We start from the raw sequence: 24,230 nt of genomic DNA, 5'->3' as shown, positions 1-24,230 counted from the left end.
TCCATGTTCGTACTCCTCCCACATTTCATTGATCCCTATCCACATATCTTTCTATTCCATTCTTCCTACTGTTTATCTATACGTATCTATGCTATTCATCTCAATTAATCCTTGTGGCAGTGAATTCCATCTTCTAACCATTCTCTGGGTAAGAAGTTTCTCCTGAATTCCCTATTGTATTTATTACTATCTTCCACTGATGGGTCCTAGTTTTGGATTGTATTTGATGCCTGCATGCCTTTCACTTGTCACTTGGATGCTGTATAATTATTTTTGCTTGTGTAAACATTCTGAATGAGCTGTTAAGCCATCACTCTGCTGTCTCAAATGCACGTAAAAGGTCCCACTGCATTATGGGAAGAAAACAAGGGTGTTCTCGCTGGTGTCCGGGCCAACATTCATCCCTCAACCACCATCACTAAAACAGATTGCACGGTCACTTGTCGTATTGCTGTTTATCTGACTTTGCTGTACATAAACTGGATGCCACATTTCCTAAGCTGACAGTGATAACACTCCCAATATACTTTGTTCGGAAATAGAGATAGTTTTAAGTTAAGTTTGATTTGTATTCCTGTATTTGTGTGTTAAAAGGTGAAGTTGAGTTTTAGTTTCACTTTAAAAGACGCCTACACTTTAATGAAGGTTTTACGACTCTTGAAGAGAAGGTAAAACAAACATAAGGTACAAAAACGGTGCTGTTGCCTAGCAATAGGAGGCCCCACAGAGACAGAAAAGTAGTTTCAGTTCAGTTTAAGTACAGTTGGTCACTGGGCTCCAAGGTTCAAAGGAGTTGCCAGCAGAAGCAGTATAAGAGAGGGACTGATAGCAAGTCCCAAAGTAAAGTTTGTAGCAGTGGCCAGCAGAAGCAGGACAGGAGAGGGAACTGCAAGGAGCAGGTTCCAAAAACCAAAGAAGAAAGTCCCCAAAACCAGGAAGTGGAACAGGAAAGGGCCCAAGAGGACTGTTAAGCCAAAAGACAAGGACAGAAACCTGGAAAAGGTCCTGTTAAGTGAAGTTAAGAGTGAGGAGCAGAGAAAGGCTTTCAAGCTTAAGGGGAGAAAGCTGCAGGACTCAGATTTAAAGCAATATAGGCTTGCAAGAAGCCAAGAAGATAGCTGAAGGACTGTAACTCTTTACTATAGGCATGTGAAGCAGTGGTGTTCTGTTGGCATGGCTGAGTATATGAGACAGAGTGTGTGGAAGGAAGCTTGAATGCACATAGCGATCCAGGAGAGTTCAAAACCCTGGAGGTGGACCCTTGCAGAAGGAGGCTGAGAGAAAAGATTATTTGGGAGAAGATTTCAAAGCCGGTTCTTCGAGAGTGGAGATCAGAAACCCTCACGTGAAAGATAGAGTTCAATGAGACCAGTTGGCTCAGTGCATGACAAACGTCTAGGGAAATCGAGGAGCAATCCATAGCATCTGTTTGGGGAGGCATCTATCACTTGGTTTCAGAGTGTGGTGTGCCTGACCACAGGCCACCTATTGGTTTACATGGACTGTGTATTTACTGTGAACATTACAGTATGAGATAGTTTTTGTAACTTCCGTTATCCTTAAAACTGTATGTATCTATAAAGGTATAGTTGTGGGTGAAGGAATACTGTAATATAGTTCATCTTTTCTTGTTTACTAAATGTTTTATTCATCAGCTGACTTCGGTGACTCTGTTCAGTAGCTACTCTCCACATTTTGAAACAAAAGTTAAAAGTTAGGATCTATCAAGCCGGGTTCCCCCCTGGAATCAGGCTTGTCCAGGGTAACCTCAGCTGGGATCATAACTTTATTGACTGTGAAACACTTTGGAATGTCCTGAGAAGGTCAACAAAGGTGCAACAGAAACACAAGTTTGTTTGTTTGTTTGTTCATTAAAAAGGGGGTGACAAACTGTTGCTGTAACCAGCAATTCCATACTGATAAAGGGAATGCTTCTGGTGAACTATCATTCAACAGCCTCCATTTGTAACTAAGAGATGTTAATGGATATGAGATTCCAGACTGTTGCCTCGTCTCTGCTCTCCTGGGAGAAAAAGCAAACAATGCTACACGGAGGCAGATCTACATCAGCGTCTATAATGCAGGTGAATGCAATGTTCAGCAACTTGCCACTGCAGAGCCATTGAGATTAGGAGAACCTCTAGGTTTGTAAACCCTCCAGCATTGGCTTGGAGCCTCCAGGAATTAAAGATGAACCTCCAGAACACTGCACCGAGTAACTCTGGAGAAAGATCATAGGGACATTTAAAAATATGTTTCTTCATTGTCTTTGGGCACTTCTGTTTATTAGTTCAAAAAATATTAGAAATGGGAAAATGGGTAACAGTCAAAAATCGTCCATTTGGGTAACGGATGACCTACTCAATTTCCGATTGGTGAGTGAAAGCGGGGCATGGTGAGGATGGACGTTTCAGGTGGCTGATGATTTGAGTGTGGGAGGGGGAGGTCTTGAAGAGGCAAGAGAGTAAGGTATCTAAATTTTCTGAGGATACAAAGTTAGGTGGGAAGGTAAGCTGTGAGGAGGATACAGAGGGGCTGCAAAGAGATACAAACAGGTTAAGTGAGTGGGCAACAAGATGACAGGTGGATTGTAAGGTAGGGAAGTGTGAAGTTATTCACTTCGGTTGAAAGAATAGAAGAGCCGAATATCTCTTAAAAGGTGAGAAACTTATTAGTGTCGATGTTCAAAGAGACTTGGGTGTGCTCGTACAAGGAACGTAAAAAGTTAACATACAACTACAGCAAACAATTAGGAAGGCAAAGCAGTATTACTAGAGTTGTACAGGGTTTTGGTGAGACTACACCTGGACTACTGTGTGCAGTTTTGGTCTCCACATCTTAGAAAAGATATACTTACATTGGAGACTGTACAGTGAAGGTTCACTTAATTGGTTCCTGAGATGAGGGGGTTGTACTATGATGAGAGGCTGAGAAAATTGAAAGATTCTTAAGGGGCTTGATAGGATAGATGCTGAGAGATTGTTTCCGCTGGTCAGGGAATCTAAAACATGGGGGCACAGTCGCAGAATTAAGGGGCCGATCATTTGAGACTTAGTTGAGGGGAAATGACTTCACTCAAAGGCTGTGAATCTTTGGAATTCTCTGCCCCAGATGGTTGTGGATGCTCCAACATTGAATACATTTAAGGCTGGGATAGACAGATTTTTGGTCTCTCAGGGAATCAACGAATATGGAGAATGGGCAGCGAAGTGGAGTTGAAGCCCAAGATCAGCCATGATCATACTGAATAACAGAGCAGGCTTGAAGGGCTGCACAGTCTACTTCTGCTCCTATTTCTCATGTTCATGTAATGAAACTGCCTGAAAAACCTGCAACCGGAGTTGGAAACCCCGAGGAGCTTTGCCATGTTAGCAGGCCCATCCCACAGGAACTCACCATGATGGCAGGCCCATATCCCATAGGAACTCACCATGATGGCAGGCCCATATCCCATAGGAATTCACCAAGTTAGCAGGCCCATCCCACAGGAACTCACCATGATGGCAGGCCCATATCCCATAGGAACTCACCATGATAGCAGGCCCATATCCCAGAGAAACTCACCATGGTAACAGGCCCACATCCCACAGGGACTCAACATGCTGGCAGATTGATATCGCAGAGGAGCGCATCCCTATATACCAGCAGTCCACAATATAGCCTGCTGGGAATCTCCTGGGAGTGGATTGCAATGAAGGGATTGTGGGAAAGTTAGTAAGAAAAAATGATTTAAATGGATTTAGTTACTTTGCTGTATCAAGAGCTTTCATAGAGACAAAAAACAGCGTTAAATAGCAGAACAATTAATTATCTGGGACAAATAAAGGTCAGAATACAATAGATTCTGAGGGTTACAGTCCAATGTGCGGTCCAAGGAGAGCAGGAAGGAGGGTGGGTCAATATTTCCTAAACACTTGTGTTTATCCTCAATTATTACCATTAACTAATTGAATGGACATATTGTTATATTTTAAAAAAAGGTTTACAAATAGACATATGGTTTTTATTTCACTGGGACTGCATGACTTCAAAATGCCATCTGGATTTTATTTAGGAGGCTGAAGCAGAGTCTGCCAGTAAGGCCTTAGGCCCTCTCACCCTGATCTTTCCCTTCTATCAGCAAGACAAAGCAACACTTCAAACTCTTTTTACCAATTTAATAAAAGTGAAAGTTTCTCAGACCCTGATCCAATCAAAGCATTGGCAAGAAAAACATTGTCATTCAATAATAATTCTACAATTTCAGCACAAGCGCTCCAGGCCTCAGACTTCCAACAAGGTGATCATAACTCCAAATCTCAGTGTATTCCTCATGACTTAACTCTCTCGGCTCAGATTGGGGTGAACAAGGTCAGGTTTGGAGCCGGTCCCTGGATGAAACTGTGCTGAAGGAACCATCATCCCTGAGGGGATGGAGGTAAGATGCTCCAGTTTTCAGATCGTGAAGCAGAACTCCCGGGATGCCCGACACTGGTGTAAACAGTAGTTGTACAACAGTCCTGGGGAGGATTGCTGGGGACAGCTGGATTTATAATTCTCCAAGCGATTTTTCTTTTTAAAAAAGACAAACTATAATTTAAAATATCAAGGACTTTGAACATTAGTGGGGTGTGAAATGAGCAATATTGGGTTAGTTATCTGTGATGCACCTCTAGCGATTTTCCTTTTCAATCACCTCATTTGACATATTTAATAATCTAGGAGTCTACCTTTTGTCAGCATAAATGTACATATAGTTGAAGGTTAGAGGGATGGGGGGGATTTAAAACGCCAGGCAAACCGACTGTGCCCATACCTTTAAACGGCGTCTGAGGGACTATGAACAGTTAAAAAGAGGATCATAAGTTACCCTGGACATGCTGACCACCTTTTTGAATCACATGCCACCTCCTCAAATTTGCGTTCATGGGTGAATACTTTATGAAGCCCTAGCTCCTAAGAGTCCGATTCTTCCTCAGATCTTCTAATTCTTTAAGACAATGTTCTGTTCCTTTTTGCCTCCTGCAGAAGATTACATGGTGGTGGGAGTGGGTGGGAGGAACAAAGTCTTTCGTTATGGTGGCCTGGCCATCATGGTGTGGGCAGGCTTGATGGACCAACTGGTGTTTTCTGCCCATCAGTTTTGGTATGCTTCTATTAATGCGGTCACCCATGTAACATGCTGCTCCACTACAAATAACATTATACTATTAATTTGAATGATAGCCAATATCAGAAGGCACCCCAGCAAGAGTCTGGCAATTAGATTCCCCTCTTACCAAGACATCACGTTGTGCCTGTCCTGCAACCAATTGGATTTTCACTTCCTTCCTCAATGTGAAACTCAGGAGGCTTACATCACATGCAAAGTCCCATTATTTAGTGAATGTTTCACTGAAGGGTTCAAACTACATTTTGCTCAATCTGACATACATTTCATAGATTGAGTTATGCCAGCTACATTCCTTTGGATTGGCTTGAGACTACTTGGCTCACAGGCCTGGCAACACAAAGGGCACAAGCAAAAGCACGAGTGTAGAGATCCGACATTTAAAATTGCCGCAGCAATATTTCACTACTCAGGTACCGGGTGATTATCAATTGCAGGGCTCTTAAAAAGCCAGCTTATAAGAATGCTGGAAATGGCCATTTGGCCCATTTGCATCTACAGAGTACGTACAATTCAGCCAGTTATTCTAAGACAAGTGGTCACCTGTTCAAGTAATGTAAAGAAGCTTTCCCACACAAGGAATGATTGGCACTTGAAATGAACATTGAGGCAGAATAGTGAATATAAAACACTGAAATTATTTAAGAATACAGTAGCTACTGTGATGAGCTGACCGTTTTTTCCCCCACATACTTGTGCATTGTGCATCCCTGCCTCGTCTGTTTTCTCATCTGAGGAACTCTGTACTCACACCAAATATCAAGGAAAACTCCAATATTTCCTTCACCCTTACATATCCATTGAACTTGACTAAAATCTACCATTGCCCCCAGAGCAAAACAGCCATTGTGCCCTCCAGAGTATTTGCTCACCTTGGTCTGTAAGTCCTGGCTGCAACCAGAAATCATATTCCTAATCAAACATTGCAAATGCTTTCTATGATGAATAAATACAATGCCTGTTATCTTGGTTACCACAATTACTCGGTAGTACAATTAACAGCAGTTGCAGTTTGCCCCCACCAGAAATGCCCCCATTTTTGGTGTACCTTAGGTTGGGCAAATATTTTAGTTGAGGAGTCAATTGTTGAGAATGAAGTGCCATAAATCACATTCACCTGAAGGACACTTTTTTGTCTTGTTAACGTTTGGAAAGAAAGGAGTTAGATAATTTGCTACTGATTGCAATGATAGCCAGGCCAAAGGTGGATATGGTCACAACAACCATAAAGTGTTTAGATAAGATTCTGTCAGCTCCAAAAATCGCTTCACCGTGGATGATTCAGAGAAATTGCAGGGCCCTCAGTTCCTTAAGGTGAAACCTGACAACTCTGTGTCCATTTGAAGTTAATCAATCACCCCACTATTAATTAAAAAGGACAATAAAGAAAACTAAAGATGTGGTCAAAGGATGGGCTTCTTGGCAACCCAACAAGGCTTAACTTGGAAAATGTTAAGGTTGCAGGGGATCATAGCATCTTTCAGATGAGACATTAAACCAGGCCTTGTCTGCCCTCTCAGGTAGAAGTAAAAGATTCCATGGAATTAGTTAAAGAACACGGAAGTTTGTCCCAGTGTCTGGCCAACATTCATCACTAAAAAAGCAGATGATCTACTCATTATCACATTGTGGTTTGTGGGATATTGCTGCGCACAACTTAGATGCCACATTCCCTAAATTACAACAGTGGCTACAATTCAAAAAGTACTTCATTGGCTGTAAAGGGCTTTGGGACATCCAGAAAAGCTCTACATAAATATTCTATCACTGGAAGTTTACTAAATGTTTTACAGAATACAGCAGTTGTGAATGAAAGAGAAATAAACTGTTGATAAGAAGATAAAAGCAAACCAAAGATGACAAATACATTTTAGTTTAAGAAAAGCTCATGTTGTTTGGATCTGACTTTGATTTTTTGCTGAATATTGAGCTGATCAAGGAGGGTGACTGATTGCTGATGAGGAATCAAAGAAATTGTTCTTCCCATCTTTTAACGCACGTCATTAGCATTAAGCACTTGTATAATGCCTGAATCTGGGAAGGCAAAATGACAAGTTGGGCTTTATTACAAGGGGATTGGAGTACAACAAAAAAGAAGTCTTGCTACAATTGTACAGGGCTGAGGTGAGACCACCTCTTAAGCAGTATGTGCAGTTTTGGTCTCCATTGCTTCTTTTGCCAATCACCTTAAATCAGTGTCCTCTGGTTCTCAATCCTTCCACCAATGGAAGTTTCTCCCTACCTAATCTGTCCAGACCCCTTGTGATTTTGAATACCTCTATCAAGTGTCCTCTCAACCTTCTCTTCTCCAAAGAAAACAGCCTCAGCTTCTCCATTCTATTAACATAACTGAAGTTCCTCATCCCTGGAATCATCCCTACAAATCTTTTGTGCACCATCTCTAATGCCTTCACATCTTTCCAAATTGTGGTGACCAGAACTGGAATCAATACCCCAGTTGAGGCCAAACCAACATTTCATACAAGTTTTACATAACTTCCTTGCTTTTATACTCTATGCCTCTATTTATAAAGCTCAGGACCTGGATGCTTTATTAACCAGTCTCTCAACCTGCCCTGCCACCTTCAATGATTTGTGCACATATTGTCCTAGGTCTCTCTGGTCCTGAACCCCATTTAGAATTATAGCCTTTATTTTATATTGCCCCTCCTATACCTTCCTACCAAAACAAATCACTTCACACTTCTCTGCATTAAATTTCATCTGCCAGTTGTCCACCTATTCCACCAACCTGTCTATATCCTTTTGAAGTTTAACACCATCGTCCTCACAGTTCACAATACTTGTAAGTTTTGCATCATCTGCAAATTTTGAAATTGTGCGCTGTACACCAATGTCTAGGTATATAGATCAAGAAGGTCAGAGGTCCTAACGCCGACCCCTGGGAACCCCACTATAAACCTTCCTCCAGCCTGAAAAACAACCATTCACCATGCTCTCTGTTTCCTGTCACTTGGCCAGCATGTTGCTACTGTCCCTTTTATTCCATGAGCTCTACCATTGCTCATAAGTCTATTGTGTAGCACTTTATCAAATGCCTTTTAGAAGTTCATGTATCCTACATCAACCACATTATGTTCATCTACCCACTCTGTTACCTCATCAGAAAATTCAAGCAAGTTAGTTAAACACAATTTTCCCATAACATATCTGTGCTTGTTTTCCCTAATTAATCTGCAATTGCCAAGTCACTGTTAATTTTGTCCCAAATTATTGTTTTTAAAAGCTTCTCCATTGCTGAGGTTAAACTGACTGTAGTTTATGGGCTTATCCTTGCACCCTTTTTGAACAAGGGTCTAACATTTGCAATTCTCTAGTCCTCTGGCACCACCCTTGTATCTAAGGGAGACTGGAAGATTGTAGCCAGTGCCTCTGCAATTTCCTCCCTTACTTCCTTCAGTTTCCTTGGAGATATCTCATCTGATCCTGATGACTTATCAACTACAGTCAATCTATCTAATACCTCCTCTATATCAATTTCTAACTCATGTTAAACCTTGGTAAAGGCATATTTTTGATCTCTCAGGATTCAAGGGATATGGGCAGCAAGCAGGAAAGTGGAGCTGAGGCACAAGATTAGCCATGATCACATTGAATGGCAGAGCAGGTTTAAGGGACCATATGATCTACTATTGCTCCTACTTCTGAGGTTCTTATGCTTTCAATACACAGTAAAGCTCCCTCTATATTGTCCGTCAAACAATCCCAGGGCCTTTACAGTACAAGTTAAATACAGGGTTAAGCTACCTCTACACTGTTCCAAGGGCAATTAGAGCATGGGTTAGATATAAAGTAAAGCTCCTTCTACTTGTTCAACCAACCAGTCCCAGGTCACAGTACAGGTTAGATGCAGAATTAAAGCTCTGTCTGCACTGTTCATCGGCTACTCCCAGGACAGCTACATCACTGGTTATATACAAAGTAAAGCACCCTCTACACTGTCCCATCAACCAATCCCAGGTTAGAGTTAGACACAGATAAAATTCCCATGCACCAACCAAAGGCGTGGGTGCCAATGGTGTGGCAAAACAAATGGGAGGTAAATAAGAGGCCAGAGTTGGAAGAATGCAGGACTGAAGGAGGTTACAGAATTAGGGAGGATAAGCATGGACTACAGTATGCTAATTGGAAATGGGAACCTACATTGATTAGTCCTCGTCCTGGGCCAACAAGGGGAACATGGAGGCTAACTGTAGCATTCTTACTGCTACACATTAGCTTGGCTAACTCAGCCAAGAACAGAGACAAACTGTGGGACCTTTCTAGTCTCTATGGTTGAGTACCATATTACACATGGTGTAGGGGCTGCTGCAGTAATATTGTATATTCAAGAAGCAGTTAGGCTTGGTGATTGGGGACCATGGGTTTTAATGGAATGACAACACAAATGGGCTGATGCTGTCAGTCACCTGTAATTGGGATGACAATGGAAAGGCTAGAGAATCATTGGTCAGAGGAATCATTTTAAAACAAAATCTTTCCTCTTAAAGTCCCACATGATGCACAATTGAATAGGAGGTTCTGATGGGATAACATCTTCAATACTGGACACAGACACAAAAAGGAGACATGATGCACTGAAGGCAGGAGATACAGGGTTATGTGGGGTCAGCAGTGGAGTTAATCTTACACTCCTCTAGCAAAATGTCAACACAGACCCAGCCATGATGGGCTGAATGGCTTCCACTTGTAGTGTAAATGTCTTTGATATTTGAAGCCCTTGGTGTAATGAAAAATTTTCCCTGATCAACCTTGGACCAATAAGGTCAGTTCAGTCCTAACATTAATGCCTCAACATGAAATACAAGGAAGTGGAAAGGCCAAAAATTTTCTGACAAAACAACAGCGAAGCTAATGGCGTCACCATTATTCATGTGCAAATACCACAGCAATTCCAGAACAAGGCAGACGCGTGATTAAACATAGAAATCAAAGAATTGTTGTCAGAGATGCAATACTTCACTGTTAGTTTCATGAAATACCATCTCTCTTGATGAAATGCATTGAGCAGCATGACATACTGTATTTGCACATTGGACAAAGCTTATCACAGAGTTAAGTCAATGTCATTTCAAGTCTAAGTGCCCTTTTAACAATATGATGAGTGTTAATTACTACCAATCAGCCTCTCTGGCACTGAAAATGAACCATTACCAAGTATGATGCTGCATTCCACCAGGTTTTAACTGCTGGTGGAAATTTAGTTTTAAATGTCTTCCCTCTCTTAATCCAATCTTTCTTTCCCTCCCTTTGTTTCTCTTTCTGTGCCTGATTTGACATTGAATTTGTCCACTTTGATTTACACTTCTTTGTCAGTGGTTTGTGAGTGTTATTCTGAATCCCATGACTCCCTAACCCCATATGATTGGTTTGTGGGTATTGGTCTGGATCTCATGACTGCCTAGTACTGTGTGATTGGTTTGTTTGTATTAGTCTGGATCCTGTGACTACCTAACCTCATGTGATTGGATTGTGGATGTGAGCCTGGATCCCATGATGCCTTATCCCCATGTAATTGGTTTCTAGGTGAGCCCTACACACTTTTATTGAAGTACCTGTCTGAGGAGTAATGCTAATCAACAACCCTACATGGGCCCTCACTATAAATATGTAGAATCAGGATAAGATTGTCATAATGTAACCTTGCAAGGGTAAAACCCAGCTGCCCAAATGCTATATTTGATAAGCCAGAGAACAGCCATCAATGAAGCAGACAGGAAACACATTAAAATTCAGAACTGTGTATATTTTGTTTTACAGCCAATCACACCCGTAAACAGTGCAGTGAGATTTGGCAGGTCTATCAAAGCTGCTGTATTAGCACTTTTCCTGACTGAAAGTGATCTTGTTCAAAGCTCACTGTAGCCAGTACCTTTGGGGCTGTATTTCCTCCCCCTCCCCAAACCACTAAGGTGTTCAGAAGATATTGTCTCAATGGTCCAGGATTTTCTATGACATGGTATTAAACAATGTTCGCTGCTAGTTAGACTTAGCCCTGTCTGCTTAATGTTTACGACATTTTGCCCTACAGTTTGAGTGCACAATGAAAAGCTCTGACAAAAAATTTTTTTTTTTCAGCAATCCTCAAGTTCTGTACTACCAAACAAACGAATGGATGAAATCGCCAAAGAGGGAAAAGGTGTACTGGCAGATTTTAGGCCAAACCATTTCCCATGTAACCCATAAAATCTACCAACCCTCCCAAAACTAAGGATAGGTGAGTATTCCTATCTCTGAAACATTTTCACTTTTTTCCCCCTGTCTCTTCCCTTTACTATCTCCCACTGTCTGTTCCATATTTACTCACATTTAGAGCCACTTTTAAGGAGATGAGGATCAATAGAAGCATGTAATATCTGTAAAAGCATAAGATGGACAAGGGAGAGAAATGGTCTGAGTGACATGAGTAAAACAGACGGACAGGTGTGTGGAGAGAGAGAGAGGAATCTGAGCACAGCCACAGGCAAAGTGGTCAGGTTTATGCATCCTCATCTTAAAAACATCCTTTGAAGTTCTGAGCAGATGCACTTTTACTACAGCCTGGGTAGAGACAGACCTGCACCATAAACCCTCAAAACAGTTTTACAAGCATTGTAAGAAAGATTCACATCCATTGCAAGAGCAAGGTCAATTAGTCACTTGCTACTGGATCTCCAGCTGTGGTTCATTTGCTGGAGGACTCCTACCTTGGAAAGCCTCGCCATTCTTCTCGATCCTGTATTTCAGCTCATAGCTCAGGAAGTGGATGCTCTGCAGGACCTCTCTGCGAACCACTACTTGATATCTCTCCTCCATTCTCTTAGTGCAACAGGTCGGCCCATCGTGCATGCAGATCTGTAAATCCCCATCTTCAAAGAAAAGAGAAGCCGGGTCAGTACAAGAGACACACAAGGGAAGGCTTGCAAAGGCAAAACGCTAAAAACAAAAGTAATTCCAGTACATTAACCCCTAGCTACTTGTGGTTAATTGGGATTCCTGATATGGATAACTGTCTTTCTTAATTAGCAACTTCATAAAGTGAATAATAATAGACACGGTCCTTGGGCATGTAACCTCAACACTCCTATTTGGATGATATGTGCACGTGAACTTTTACTTTTATATTAGTAAAATGATAAGACAAAGCATTACGTATCTGAATGCTTTATTTATTTAATTGCTGAGGGATGGTAGATGTTTGTAAAATAAATAGAGAGACTTAAAGAAAGAAAGACTTGCATTTATATAGCACTTTTCATGACCACCAGACATTTCGATACACTTTAAAGCCGAAAAAGTACTTTTTGAAGTGTAGTCACTCTTGTAATGTAGAAAAATGTAGGGCACATATATATGCCTGTATTGCAAGGCATTTTCTACTAAAGTTTGTGCATGAGGGTAAAATGGTGTCGCTATAACCGCCCTGCTAGCTAGTCAGCAATATGTATTGGGAAACACTGTTCTAGTATCACATGTCAGGAATCCTCATGTCTTCATCTCTGCTCCTCTCCTGAAGATGCAGATTCTTGCTGAGACACGGTTCCGCTGATGACAGGCACACTTCATTCACCACGTGGGATCATATGCAGAAAACCAGCCAGGCAAGTGAGCGTTCCTCCATTGAGCCCAGGTGGTGAAAATTGGCAGGCTATTCATTCATGGAGGGCATCACTGTTGAATCCAGCCCTCTCCCGACATTCACAAGAGAGCACATTATCTAAAAAGAGTCACTGAATCCAAGTACACAAATCACTTAAAGAAAGTGGACAGATATAATCAAAAAAAGTCAAAAAGGCTAATGAAATGTTGGCCTTTATCTAAGGAAACTGGAATACAAGGGGGAGAAAGTGATGCTTCAATTGTATAGAGCTTCGGTCAGCTGCAAACTGGTGTACTGTGTTCAACTGTGAGCACCGCACCTCAGGAAGGATACAATGGCCTTGGAAAGGGCAGAGCACAAATTTACCAAAATGATACCAGGGCTGACAGGGTTAAACTATGGCTCGAGTACAGATGATTGCAGGGTGATGCAATCAACAAGAACAGCTTTTGTGGTGTTAAAAATTTTGAACAGCTCAATAGATTAGGTGCAGAAAAATTGTGCCCTCTGAAGAGAGAAATCAAGAACAAGGGAGCATAATCCTAAGAGGGAAATCAGGAAGCAATTTTCTACACAAGAGATAGAAGAAATCTGGAATTCTCTTCCCCAAAATGCTGTGGATTTTAGGTCAATTAGAGCTTTCATGACTCATAGCTGATAGCTTTTTGTTAAGTAGGGGTAACAAGGCATTGGGAGCAAAGGCAAGCTAATTGGCTATCATTTTTCCTACATCACAACATTAACTATACTTTAAAAGTAGTTCATTGGTTGTAAAGACTTTGATGTTATGAAAGGCGCTATATAAATGCAAGCTCTTTCATTTCTTTTTAATTAGAATGTGAACATTACAAAAAATGATGTCACAGGCGTATTATTGGCTGGGTTGACGCACCCCTCCCATTCCTAGCACCACTGATCTCTTTCTTCAATCAGGGTTGGCCTCAGGAGTCCACAACACTACATGGCCTAATTGAAAAGGAGCAGCCCGCTGACAGCAGTGGCTGCAAGTCAACCTAGTGCATTCATGCCAAGAAAGTGGGATCCACTATTGCTGTTAGTGGGCTTTCTAAAGTTCCCATCTTTCATGAACTGAAGATCAACCAACATTCTGTGCCTGTATCCTAATTCTCACCAAGATTAATTAAGCCAGTATCCCTGTGTTCAATGACCTACATTTACTCCCGGTCCAGCAATACCTCGAACTAAAATTTTCATTATTGTGTTTAAATCCCTTCATGGTTGTGTGTGTCTGTCTCTCTCTGAAACATTCTCCAGCCCTACAAATAGAATTGCTCAAACGTTTACCTCTTCCACAATTTCCTTTCAGCTGCCTAAGCCCAAAGCTCTGAAGTACCCTTAGTCTTTCTACATTTCTCCCTCCCTTTAAGATACTCCTTAAAACTTACCTCTTTAGCCAAACTTTAACTGTTGTGTTATTTAGCTCTTAACACAAACGTACCAAACACTATGACAATGATTGTTAATCTAGACAGAGGGTTCTTTATTGGAGAATAGCAGGATTCCAGGAGCACGCTTCATACATGTGACCTACTGATCTACATCACATGTTCATTTGCATTTGCACTTACTGTGATGATGCATACCAACTATTTACATGTTCAGCAGTATCACAACAGTCATCTCTCTGAATATCTCTTTATGTAGTTAGTTCAAATTTTGTTTGACAACCATTCCTATGAAGTGCCTTTGAATGTTTTTCTATACTAATGGTGGGATATGAATGTAAGTTGATGTTGCTGAGTTTGTACCTTTCACCATAATAACTTCCCTCCTTTGACTCTTATTGGGTACAGTTCCACAGGTTCTAACAGCCTTCAAAAGTAGTCATCTCTCATAAGTGGTAGAAAAATGTTGGGGGGAGGAGTTTGGAAAAGAGAATGAGAGTATATTCAATCACAAGAGGAAACTTCTGAAAAATGTTGATAGCTGTATGAATTTACAGTAGTGAACAGGGACTACAATCAAATTATAAGCAGTACAAGCAACATGCTGGGACTTGTATATGTTTACATTGATGGTACATTTGGTAGGACAACAATTTCCAGCATGTTTTAGAGCAACAACAATTTGCATTTAAATAGCACCTTTAACATAGTAAAATGTCCCAAGGTGCTTCACAGGGGCATTATCAAATAATATTTGACACCAATATCCTTTTGGGAATGAAATCTGTTGTCCTTACCTTGTCTGGACTACATGCAACACCAGACCCACAGCAATGTGGTTCACTCCTAACTGCCCTCTGAAATAACCCAGCAAGCCACTCAGTTCAAGGGAAATTAGGAATGGGCAACAATTGCTGGCCTTGCCAGTGCTGTCCACATCCCATGAAAAGAATAAAAAAAACACAAGTTAATACCAAGGTGTAGTGTTCAGTTGTTCTGTGTTTGAATATGTAAGTCTATTTGCTATTGATGCTCACTGTGCTTGACTGGTTAAGCCTAGGCATGGACTCAGAAAAAAATAAACAAACTGTAGAAAGAGCTGGAAGCTAGAGCTAGAAGCATGGGGCAGACATTTTAAAGCACTGTAAATAAATAAAGTTCCTGCACACATAGAAACTAATGTCATTTCTGCATAGTTCGGCAATATAAAATATACAATATAGTACAGATGACCAAAGCATGGTCATAGAGGTAAGTTTTAAGGAATGTTTTAAAGGAGGAGAGAGAGATTTAGGGCCTTGATAGTTGAAGGCAAGACCACCAATGGTGGATCAATTAAAGTCAGAGAAAGGCAAGAGGCCAGAATTGGAGGAATACAGATCAAAGGTCTGTAGGACTAGAGAAGGTTACAGTGATAGGGAGGTGCAAGGCCATGGAGGGATTTAAAAGCAAGATGAGAATTTTCAGGATTTCAGTAGCAGATGAGCTGAGGCAGGGGCATAATCAGGCAATGTTACAGAGATGGAAATGGGTGCAGATATGTGATCAGAAGCTAAACTCGGGGTTAAATACACCACTAAGCTTATGATCAGTCTGATTCAGTCTTGGGCAGTTGTCAGGGAGAAGGGTGGAATCAGTGTCCAGGGAACAGATTTGTGGTGGGGACCAAAGAAAATGGGGAAAATTTCTGCTCATTCAGTACTGGATGCTGAATAAGGGGTCTGACAAGTTAGAGACAGTGGAAGAGTTGAGAGAGGTAATGGTGAGCTGCAGCTGGGTGTACATGTGACAGCTAATATTGTGCTTTCGGGTGATGTCACCCGGGGCAGCATATAGATGAGAAATGGGGGTATGGCGGGGGTGGGGGGGTGGCCAAGGATGGATCCGGGGAAGGTGGCGCCAAAGGCCATGGTGTGGGACCAGGAAGAGGAGGCAGTGGCGTAGTGGTATTGTTACTGGACTATTAATCCAGAGACCCAGGGTAATGCTCTGGGGACCCGGGTTCGAATCCCACCACAGCAGATGGTGAAATTTGAATGAAATAAAAAATCTGGAATGAAAAGTCCAATGAGGGCCATGTAGCCATTGCCATAAAAACCCATCTCGTTCACTAATGCCCTTTAGGGAAGGAAATCTGCCACCCTTACGTGGTCTGGCCTACATATGACTCCAGGCCCACAGCAATGTGGTTGACTCTTAAATGCCCTATGAAATGGCATAGCAAGCCACTAGGTGGGCAATTAGGGATGGGCAATAAATGCTGGCCTAGCCAATGACATCACAGCACCCCCATCCCATGAACGAATCAAAAAAAGGCGATTCTCTGGCTACGATTGCATAGATAAGAATGGAATCAAACAAGTGCAGCCCTAGCAGCTGGAGGGCGGTGGAGAGGCATTGGAGGAGGATGGTGCGGTCAACTATGTCAATGGCTGCAGACAGGTCACTAAGGACTTGAAGGAATTGTTACAGTCATTTGTGACGTTGATGAAGAGCTGCTCAGTGCTGTGGCAGGAGCAGAATCTGATTGGAGGGGTCCAAACATGACGTTCTGGGAGAGGTGGGCCCAGATGTGGGAGGCGAGAGCATATTCTAGGACTCTGGAGAGGAAAACAAGGTTAGAGATGGGCTGGCAGTTTGCAAGGACAAAGGGATCAAGGATTGACTTTTGAGGAGAGGGGTGATGGCAAGGGATTTGAAGGAGAGCAGGACTGTACCTGAGGAGGGAACTGTAACAATATCGGCTATCATGGGTGCCAAGAGGCAAACTGGATGGGACTTGAGTTAGCAGTTTGGAGGGGATAGGGCCAATGGTGCAGGAGGTGTGTTTTATGAACAAAATGAGCTTGGCAGGGGCATGAGAGGCAGTAGTAGAGAAACTAAACCAATTTGCAAGTTCGGGGCCAGGGCAGAGGAGAATCTTTACAGAAAGTTTAACCTGGTCAGATAGGTGAAGGGAGGCAAGCAGCAGAAGCAGCTAAGTGAATGCTTTCAGTCTAACTGATAAAGAAGTCCATGAGGCCCTCACACTTGTTGTTGGAGGGAAAGAAAGAAAAGGAAGGGGAGAGGAATTTACCAAAACACAATTCTGTGACTGATCCCTCTTGTATATTGTTGGCCTCTCCTGGAACGCCATTCGGTACCAAGGTCTCCCACTTCACTTTTGGAAAGCCAATGAATTTTGCATCCTGTGATGGCAATCAGCGCAACTCCTATGGATGAACTTTGTGAAAAGGACTCACCAAAGGGCTTGGCATTTTCTCAAGTTGGCAGAGCAAGTTACGTAAACAGTAGACTTCCAGGAATCAGTTACACTGTGATCTCCACAGAACTCCATTAAAGTGCCAAAGCAAATCTGGGTGGATTTGACATTCGTCCCAGGTAATTCGAGATGTCCAATTAGATCCCGATGCCTTTTCAGAAAGACGCCAAATTCTTTTAGGCTGAGAAACTGTTATATTTTGGCTGCTTTCCAAATAGCATTACCATAGTTAATATAAAGATACACAAGGTTCACAACTGCAGGTTGGCGATTTACTGCCAGAACTGTTTTACAACTCGACTGCACATGTCCAGTTCTCGCTCCTCGCTTCATTTCCTAATGTTTGTTAGCTGCCAATTATCTTCTCACCTGGCTGCTCAGTCTTTGATATGCAAGATGGGCACAGACTTGATCTATTCCCCAATTACTCCCACTACTGATCTTTTCTATCACTCGGCTTTTGCCCATTCCGGTTTTGGTCAGAAAGGTACAAATAGATTGATCTCCAATTATCAGCTGAGCCCTAGAACTCCAGTAGCACTGACATCAACACATTAATTGTTCCTCCAATGTACAGCAGTAAACTTCTCGTGTTGAGAAACTAGAGGCACTAAGACATGTGACACTAACTCCAGGACCTCAGTGCAGTATTGAGGGAGTGCGACACTGTCAGGCCATTATTTCTTCACTGCTTGTGGAATCAGGCTGTGCACATATTGGCTGCTGTGTTTCCCTACATTAAAACAACTGACTACATTTTTAAAAAATCATTCGGTGCATGTAAAGCACTTTGGGAAATTTTGCATTTGTTAAAGCCTTACTTTCTTTCATCAATCATTTGAGTTCTTATGGCCTTTTACAAAAATTAGATTTTTAAAAAATCAACTGAATTCAAATTCTCAAACTGCCATGGTGGAATTTGAAATCACTGGATAATTAGTAGAGTAACATAACCACTACACTACTGTACTTTGAGCTTCACTGCTGCTTTTATACTGACTAGTAAACTGGCACCAAAGCCCCAATTAAACACTCAGCCATATTGCTGTCGATCAAAGCACCAGAATTCCCTTTCCTTCCTTCTGTCCTTCCCACAGAGATCTGAACACAGATCTTGACCAAAACCACCATCCTAGATTAGCTTGGTCCTTTGATTTGTGCTAACTACTTGTCCAAAAGCCCAGGTCAGAACAGAATAGCAAGACAGTCTGTACCTAACCTACTGCTCAGGCGTAATACTGGTGTTGCAAATGGGTTGTCTACTTCAAATGGAACGAAATACAAGAATGGCCATCACCTTATATGACACTACAGGGCACTCATCTGTACTGCCCAGTTTGGGACATGAGGCTACAAAATAGGAATGTCTTGAAGGAATTATTTGCAAAAGATGTGCCAGCTTTGTCATAGGTCCCATCGTCTGCCAATGTGTTAGAAATTTCCTATACTTGTTTGTTTGGGTAATATTTATGATTCCTTATGGTTTTGCTTTGTGCTTTACTCTCTGTGCCAGATGTGCTTTGTTCTGGGCTTCAGAACTGGGTACATTTTCCATTATCTTTTGCTGGTTTCTTTACAAGTCCCATAGCATGTTCTCTAGTCTCCTTGTTCCAGAAATGCCTTTGGTAGGATTCCAAATCCATTGGAGGAGCCTGCCACTGCCAGAGCTAGCAGCCATGACAGGATTTCACAATCATCATGCAACTAGTTGCCTGAAGTTGTGGCTTCTGCGCCCCTGAGGCAGGCTGTTCTGCCTCCAAGTATTCTCAGCCAATCAGTAGGCCAGTAGCTCCTCATTCCTGGTGGTACAACTGGGAGCAGTGCCCACTGCTGGAACTACAGTAAGCCTGGGACCAGGAGCATCGCTAGAGACCTGAAGTAAAGGTAAGTGAGGTGGACTCACCGGAGTCTGTCAGGCCAGTGGCAGCAGGGGACAAGGGTCTGATCAAGAGGTCGGGAGGGGTAAGGCAGCCCTTATTGCTGGGGAAGCATCCATGGGGCACCTACACTTCAACTGGTAAAATGCTCAGGGGAGGCTTATAATTCCGGATTTGGATTTAAGCTATTTGAGCCTTCACAGTACACACATATGCTGTCTACAAATGATTAGTATTTATAGAGCACCTTTAATAGTAGAATGTCCTAAGGCACTTCACAGCAGCAAAACCTGTCAAAACAAATTGCCACCGAGTCAAAGAAGGAGCACATGTGAACGTACAAAGATACGAATTAGGAGCAGGAGCAGGACACTGTGCCCATCAAGCCTGCTCCGCCATTCAAAAAGATCATGGCTGATCTGATTTTAATCTCATATTCTTGTCTACCTCCATAACCTTTCACCCCTTTGCTTATCAAGAATCTACCTACCTCTGCCTTAAAGATATTCAAGGACTCTGCCTCAACCACCTTTGAGGAAGAGAATTCCAAAGTCTCACAACCCTCTGAAAGAAAAAAATTTTCCTCATCTCTGTCCGAAATGGGCCCCCTTATTTTGAAACAGTGACCCCTAGCTCTAGATTCCCCCACAAGAAGAAACATCCTCTCCACATCCACCCTGTCAAGTCCTCTCAGGATGTTGTACGTTTCAATCAAGTCACCTCTTACTCTTCTAAATTCCAGCAGATACAAGCCTGGTCTGTCCAGCCTTTCCTCATAAGATAACCCACCCATTCCAGGTATTAATCTAGTAAACCTTCTCTGAACTGCTTCTAATGCATTTACATCTTTCCTTAAATAAGGAGACCAATACTGTACACAGTACTCCAGAGTGGTCTCACCAATGCCCTGTATAACTGAAGCATAACCTCCCTACTGTTGCATTTATTTCCCCTCGCAATAAACAATAACATTCTATTAGCTTTGCTAATTACTTGCTGCACCTGCATACTAGCCTTTTGCGATTCTTGCACTAGGACGCCCAGGTCCCTCTGCATCTCAGAGCTCTGCAATCTCTCACCATTTAGAAAAATGCCTCTTTTATATTCGTCCTGCCAAAATGGACAACCTCATGTTTTCCTACATTATACTCCATTTGTCAGATCTTTGCCCACTCACCTAACCTATCTATATCTTTCTGTAGCCTACATCTATCCTCTTCGCAAATTAATTTCCTACCCTACCCTTGTCACTACTTACTTTCCTACCTACCAGAACATTGGAACAGGGGTCCAAAGTTTGGCCTAAGAGCTAGGTTTTCAGAAGCATCTTAAAGCCAGAGAGATAGAGAGAGGTTGAGAGGCATCGAGGTTTGGCGAGGGAATGCAAGGCCTCGGGATCTAGGTGGCTGGAGGCCAATGGGAAGATGAAGGAAGTGGAGAATGTACATGAAGCTAGAGTTGAAGGAATGCAGAGTTCACAGTTTGCAGGTAAGTTGCAAACTGTGATTAAATGTATCCCTGGGGGTTTCATCATATGACTTGGCCCCCACACTCCAGCCATTAGTCAGCCAACACATCCAGCTTTGTGATGCACTACTTTCCTACACCAATTAGAAAGCAAAAAGATTCATTACCCAATTGGATGATGCTTGACTGTCAGCCAGACAGCCTTTTTTTCCCTATTTTCAATGTTTTTATATCTGGTAAAGAGAAGTGTTCAAAGAAAATTTTTAAAAATCAATGTTTTAATTTGTGGAGGCTCCACAAATAGCATGGAAAGTGTCATCGACAGTGCTATAAAGCGGCACTTATTCAGCAATAATCTGCTCACTGATGCTCAGTTTGGCTTCCGCCAGGGCTACTCAGCTCCTGACCTCATTCAGCCTTGGTCCAAACATGGCCAAAAGCGCTGAACTCCAGAGGTGAGGTGAAAATGACTGCCCTTAATATCAATCCAGCATCTGACCGAGTGTGGCATCAAAGAGCCATAGCAAAACTGAAGTCAATGGGAATCAGGGAAAACTCTCCACTGGTTGGAGTCATACCTAGCACAAAGGAAGATGGCTGTGGTTGTTGGAGGTGCTGTAGGGGTTCCTCAGGTGAATGTCCTAGGCCCAACCATCTTCAGCCGCTTCATCAATGACCTTCCCTCCACTATAAGGTCAGAAGTGGGGATATTCCCTGATGATTGCACAATGTTCAGCACCATTTATGACTCCTCAGATACTGAAGCAGTCCATGTCCATATTCAGCAAGACCTGGACAACATTCAGGCTTGGATTGTTAAGTGTCAAGTTATATTTGTGCCACACAGGTGTCAGGTAATGGCCATCTCCAACAAGAGAGAGAATCTAACAATCTCCCCTTGTCATTCAATGGCATCACCACCGCTGAATCCCTCACTCTCAACATCCTAGGGGTTACCATTGATCAGAAATTGAACTGGACTAGCCATATAAATACTCTGGCTACAGAGCAGGTCAGAGGTTAGGAATCCTGCGGCGAGTAACTCACAACCTGACTCTCTAAAGCCTGTCCACCATCTACAAGGCACAAGTCAGGAGTGTGATGGAATACTCCCCACTTGCCTAGATGAGTACAGTTCCAAAAACACCCAAGAAGCTTGACGTCATCCAGGACAAAGCAGTCCACTTGATTGGCACTCAATCCTCTACATTGGAGAGACCAAACGCAAACTGGGTGACCGCTTTGCAGAACACCTGCAGTCTGTCCGCAAGAAAGACCCAAACCTCCCTGTCGCTTGCCATTTTAACACTCCACCCTGCTCTCTTGCCCACATGTCTGTCCTTGGCTTGCTGCATTGTTCCAGTGAAGCCCAACGCAAACTGGAGGAACAGCACCTCATCTTCCGACTAGGCACTTTACAGCCTTCCGGGCTGAACATTGAATTCAACAACTTTAGATCTTAAACTCCCTCCCCCATCCCCACCCCTTTTCCATTTCTTCCCCCTCCCTTTTGTTTTTTCCAATAATTTATATAGATTTTTCTTTTCCCACCTATTTCCACTATTTTTAGATCTGTAATGCCCTGTCAGTCTTTCCACCCCACCCCCACTAGAGCTGTACCTTGAGTGTCCTGCCATCCATTCTTAATTAGCACATTCTCTTAGATAATATCACCACCTTTAACACGTCTTTGTTCCTTTTGTCTGTGACATCTTTTGATTATCTGCTCCTATCACTGCTTGCTTGTCCCTACAACCACCCCACCCTGCCCCGGCCAACTTCTCTCTCCCCCACCCCCCCCAACCCCACCTTAAACCAGCTTATGTTTCACCCCTCTCCTAACTTTACTCAGTTCTGCGGAAGGATCGTGAGGACTCGAAACGTCAACTCTTTTCTTCTCCGCCGATGCTGCCAGACCTTCTGAGTTTTTCCAGGTAATTCTGTTTTTGTTTTGTACTCAATCCATCACATTAAACTTTCACTCCCTCCACCACCAATGCACAGTAGCAGCAGTGTGTACCATCTACAAGATGCATTGCAGAAACTCACCAAGATTCCTTCGACAATACCTTCCAAGCCTGTGACCTCTGTCACCTCAGAGGACAATAGCAGTAAATGCATAGGAACACCACCAAGTTCCCCTCCAAGCTACACACCATCCTGACTTGGAACTATATCGCTGTTCCTTCACTGTCACTGGGTCGAAGTCTTGGAACTCCCTTCCTAACAGTACCGTGGGTGTACCTACACCACATGGACTGCAGCGGTTCAAGAAGGCAGCTCACCACAGCCTTCTCAAGGGCAATTAGGGATGGGTAATAAATGCTGGCCCAGCCAGTGATGCTCACATCCCCTGAACGAATAAAAAAAATGTCCTGATAATTGTTCTCTCAGATTGCGCACAGCAGTGTCCTGGAGACTGATCTTCAAGTTCTGGAGACTCCAGGCCAATCCTGGAGGGTCGGCAATGCTAGAACCTGCAGGGCTGGAGGAGATTACAGACATAGGAGACGGATGAGGCAATTGGGCATTGCTTCTTTAGGGCATATGTCCTATAGCAAACTGTTAGTAAAGAAAAGGCACAAATTCTGAACTCCATGGTATAGACCGAAGAAGACCTTTCAGCCCATCAAGTGGGTTCTTTGCTTGTGCTTTCTAATTAGTCTCACTCTCCTAACCTTTCCCTATAACTTTTCAAATATTTTCCCTTCAAGTATTTATCCAGCTCCCTTTTCAAAGTTACTACTGATTCTACTTCCGACACCCTTTCTGACAGTGCATTCCAGATCATAGCAACTTGTTGCTGAACAAATGTTCCCTCAGGTCACCTCTGGTTCTTTTGCCAATCACCTTAAACTGACTCTGACTCTGATGCCAGTGAAAACAGTTTCTCCTTCCTTACTCAATCCAAAGCCGCCATGATTTTGAACATCTCAATCTTCCCTTAACCTTCTCTGCTCTAAGAACAGCCTCTCCAGTCTCTTCACATAACAGAAGCCCCTCGTTCCTTAAACCATTCTAGTAAACCTCCTCTGCAGCCTCACTAGGCTTTGATAAAATTGTGATGCCCTGAGTTTTGCACAGTCCTCACGCTGAGGCGTGTATGAACTTAGGCACTGATATAATCTGGGAGGTGGGCAGGGAGCAGGCTGTGTGTCAGGGCCATGAAACCAGGAAATCCCAAGAATGCAGAGGTCCTTCTGATTTTAAAAGCAAGGCCTCATTTATAATATTCTGACTCCATTTTCACTCAGCACATTGAGAGGCCTCAGCTGGGGAGGGCGGGGAAGGGGCCATAAAAGCCAGAAGTAGAAAACCACGGATCTGAGGATGGTGAGGGCAGGGGTTACAGTGCAGCAGTGAGAGAGGGAGGGATCACACAGAGGGAGGCAGATTGGGAGAGAGGGCATTGGCAGATCACTAAAGGTTTGGAGGATCACATGGGTGAGGGGGGAGGCGTTTATTGGAA

General features: G+C 42.8%; 1 protein-coding gene across 1 annotated transcript in view; it reads right to left on the bottom strand.

Moving 5' to 3' along the window:
* LOC144694292 (glypican-5-like) overlaps nucleotides 1–24,230 on the bottom strand; it is a 593,756-nt gene that overhangs the window by 504,973 nt on the left and 64,553 nt on the right. The window contains exon 2 of the mRNA XM_078564625.1: nucleotides 11,857–12,018. Within this exon, the coding sequence (XP_078420751.1) occupies nucleotides 11,857–12,018 (162 nt within the window). The remainder of the gene's footprint in view (nucleotides 1–11,856; nucleotides 12,019–24,230) is intronic.

Source organism: Cetorhinus maximus, chromosome 19 (assembly GCF_964194155.1).
Source record: "Cetorhinus maximus chromosome 19, sCetMax3.hap1.1, whole genome shotgun sequence".
Taxonomy (NCBI): Eukaryota; Metazoa; Chordata; class Chondrichthyes; order Lamniformes; family Cetorhinidae; genus Cetorhinus; species Cetorhinus maximus.
This window is presented reverse-complemented; position numbering and strand designations above follow the sequence as displayed.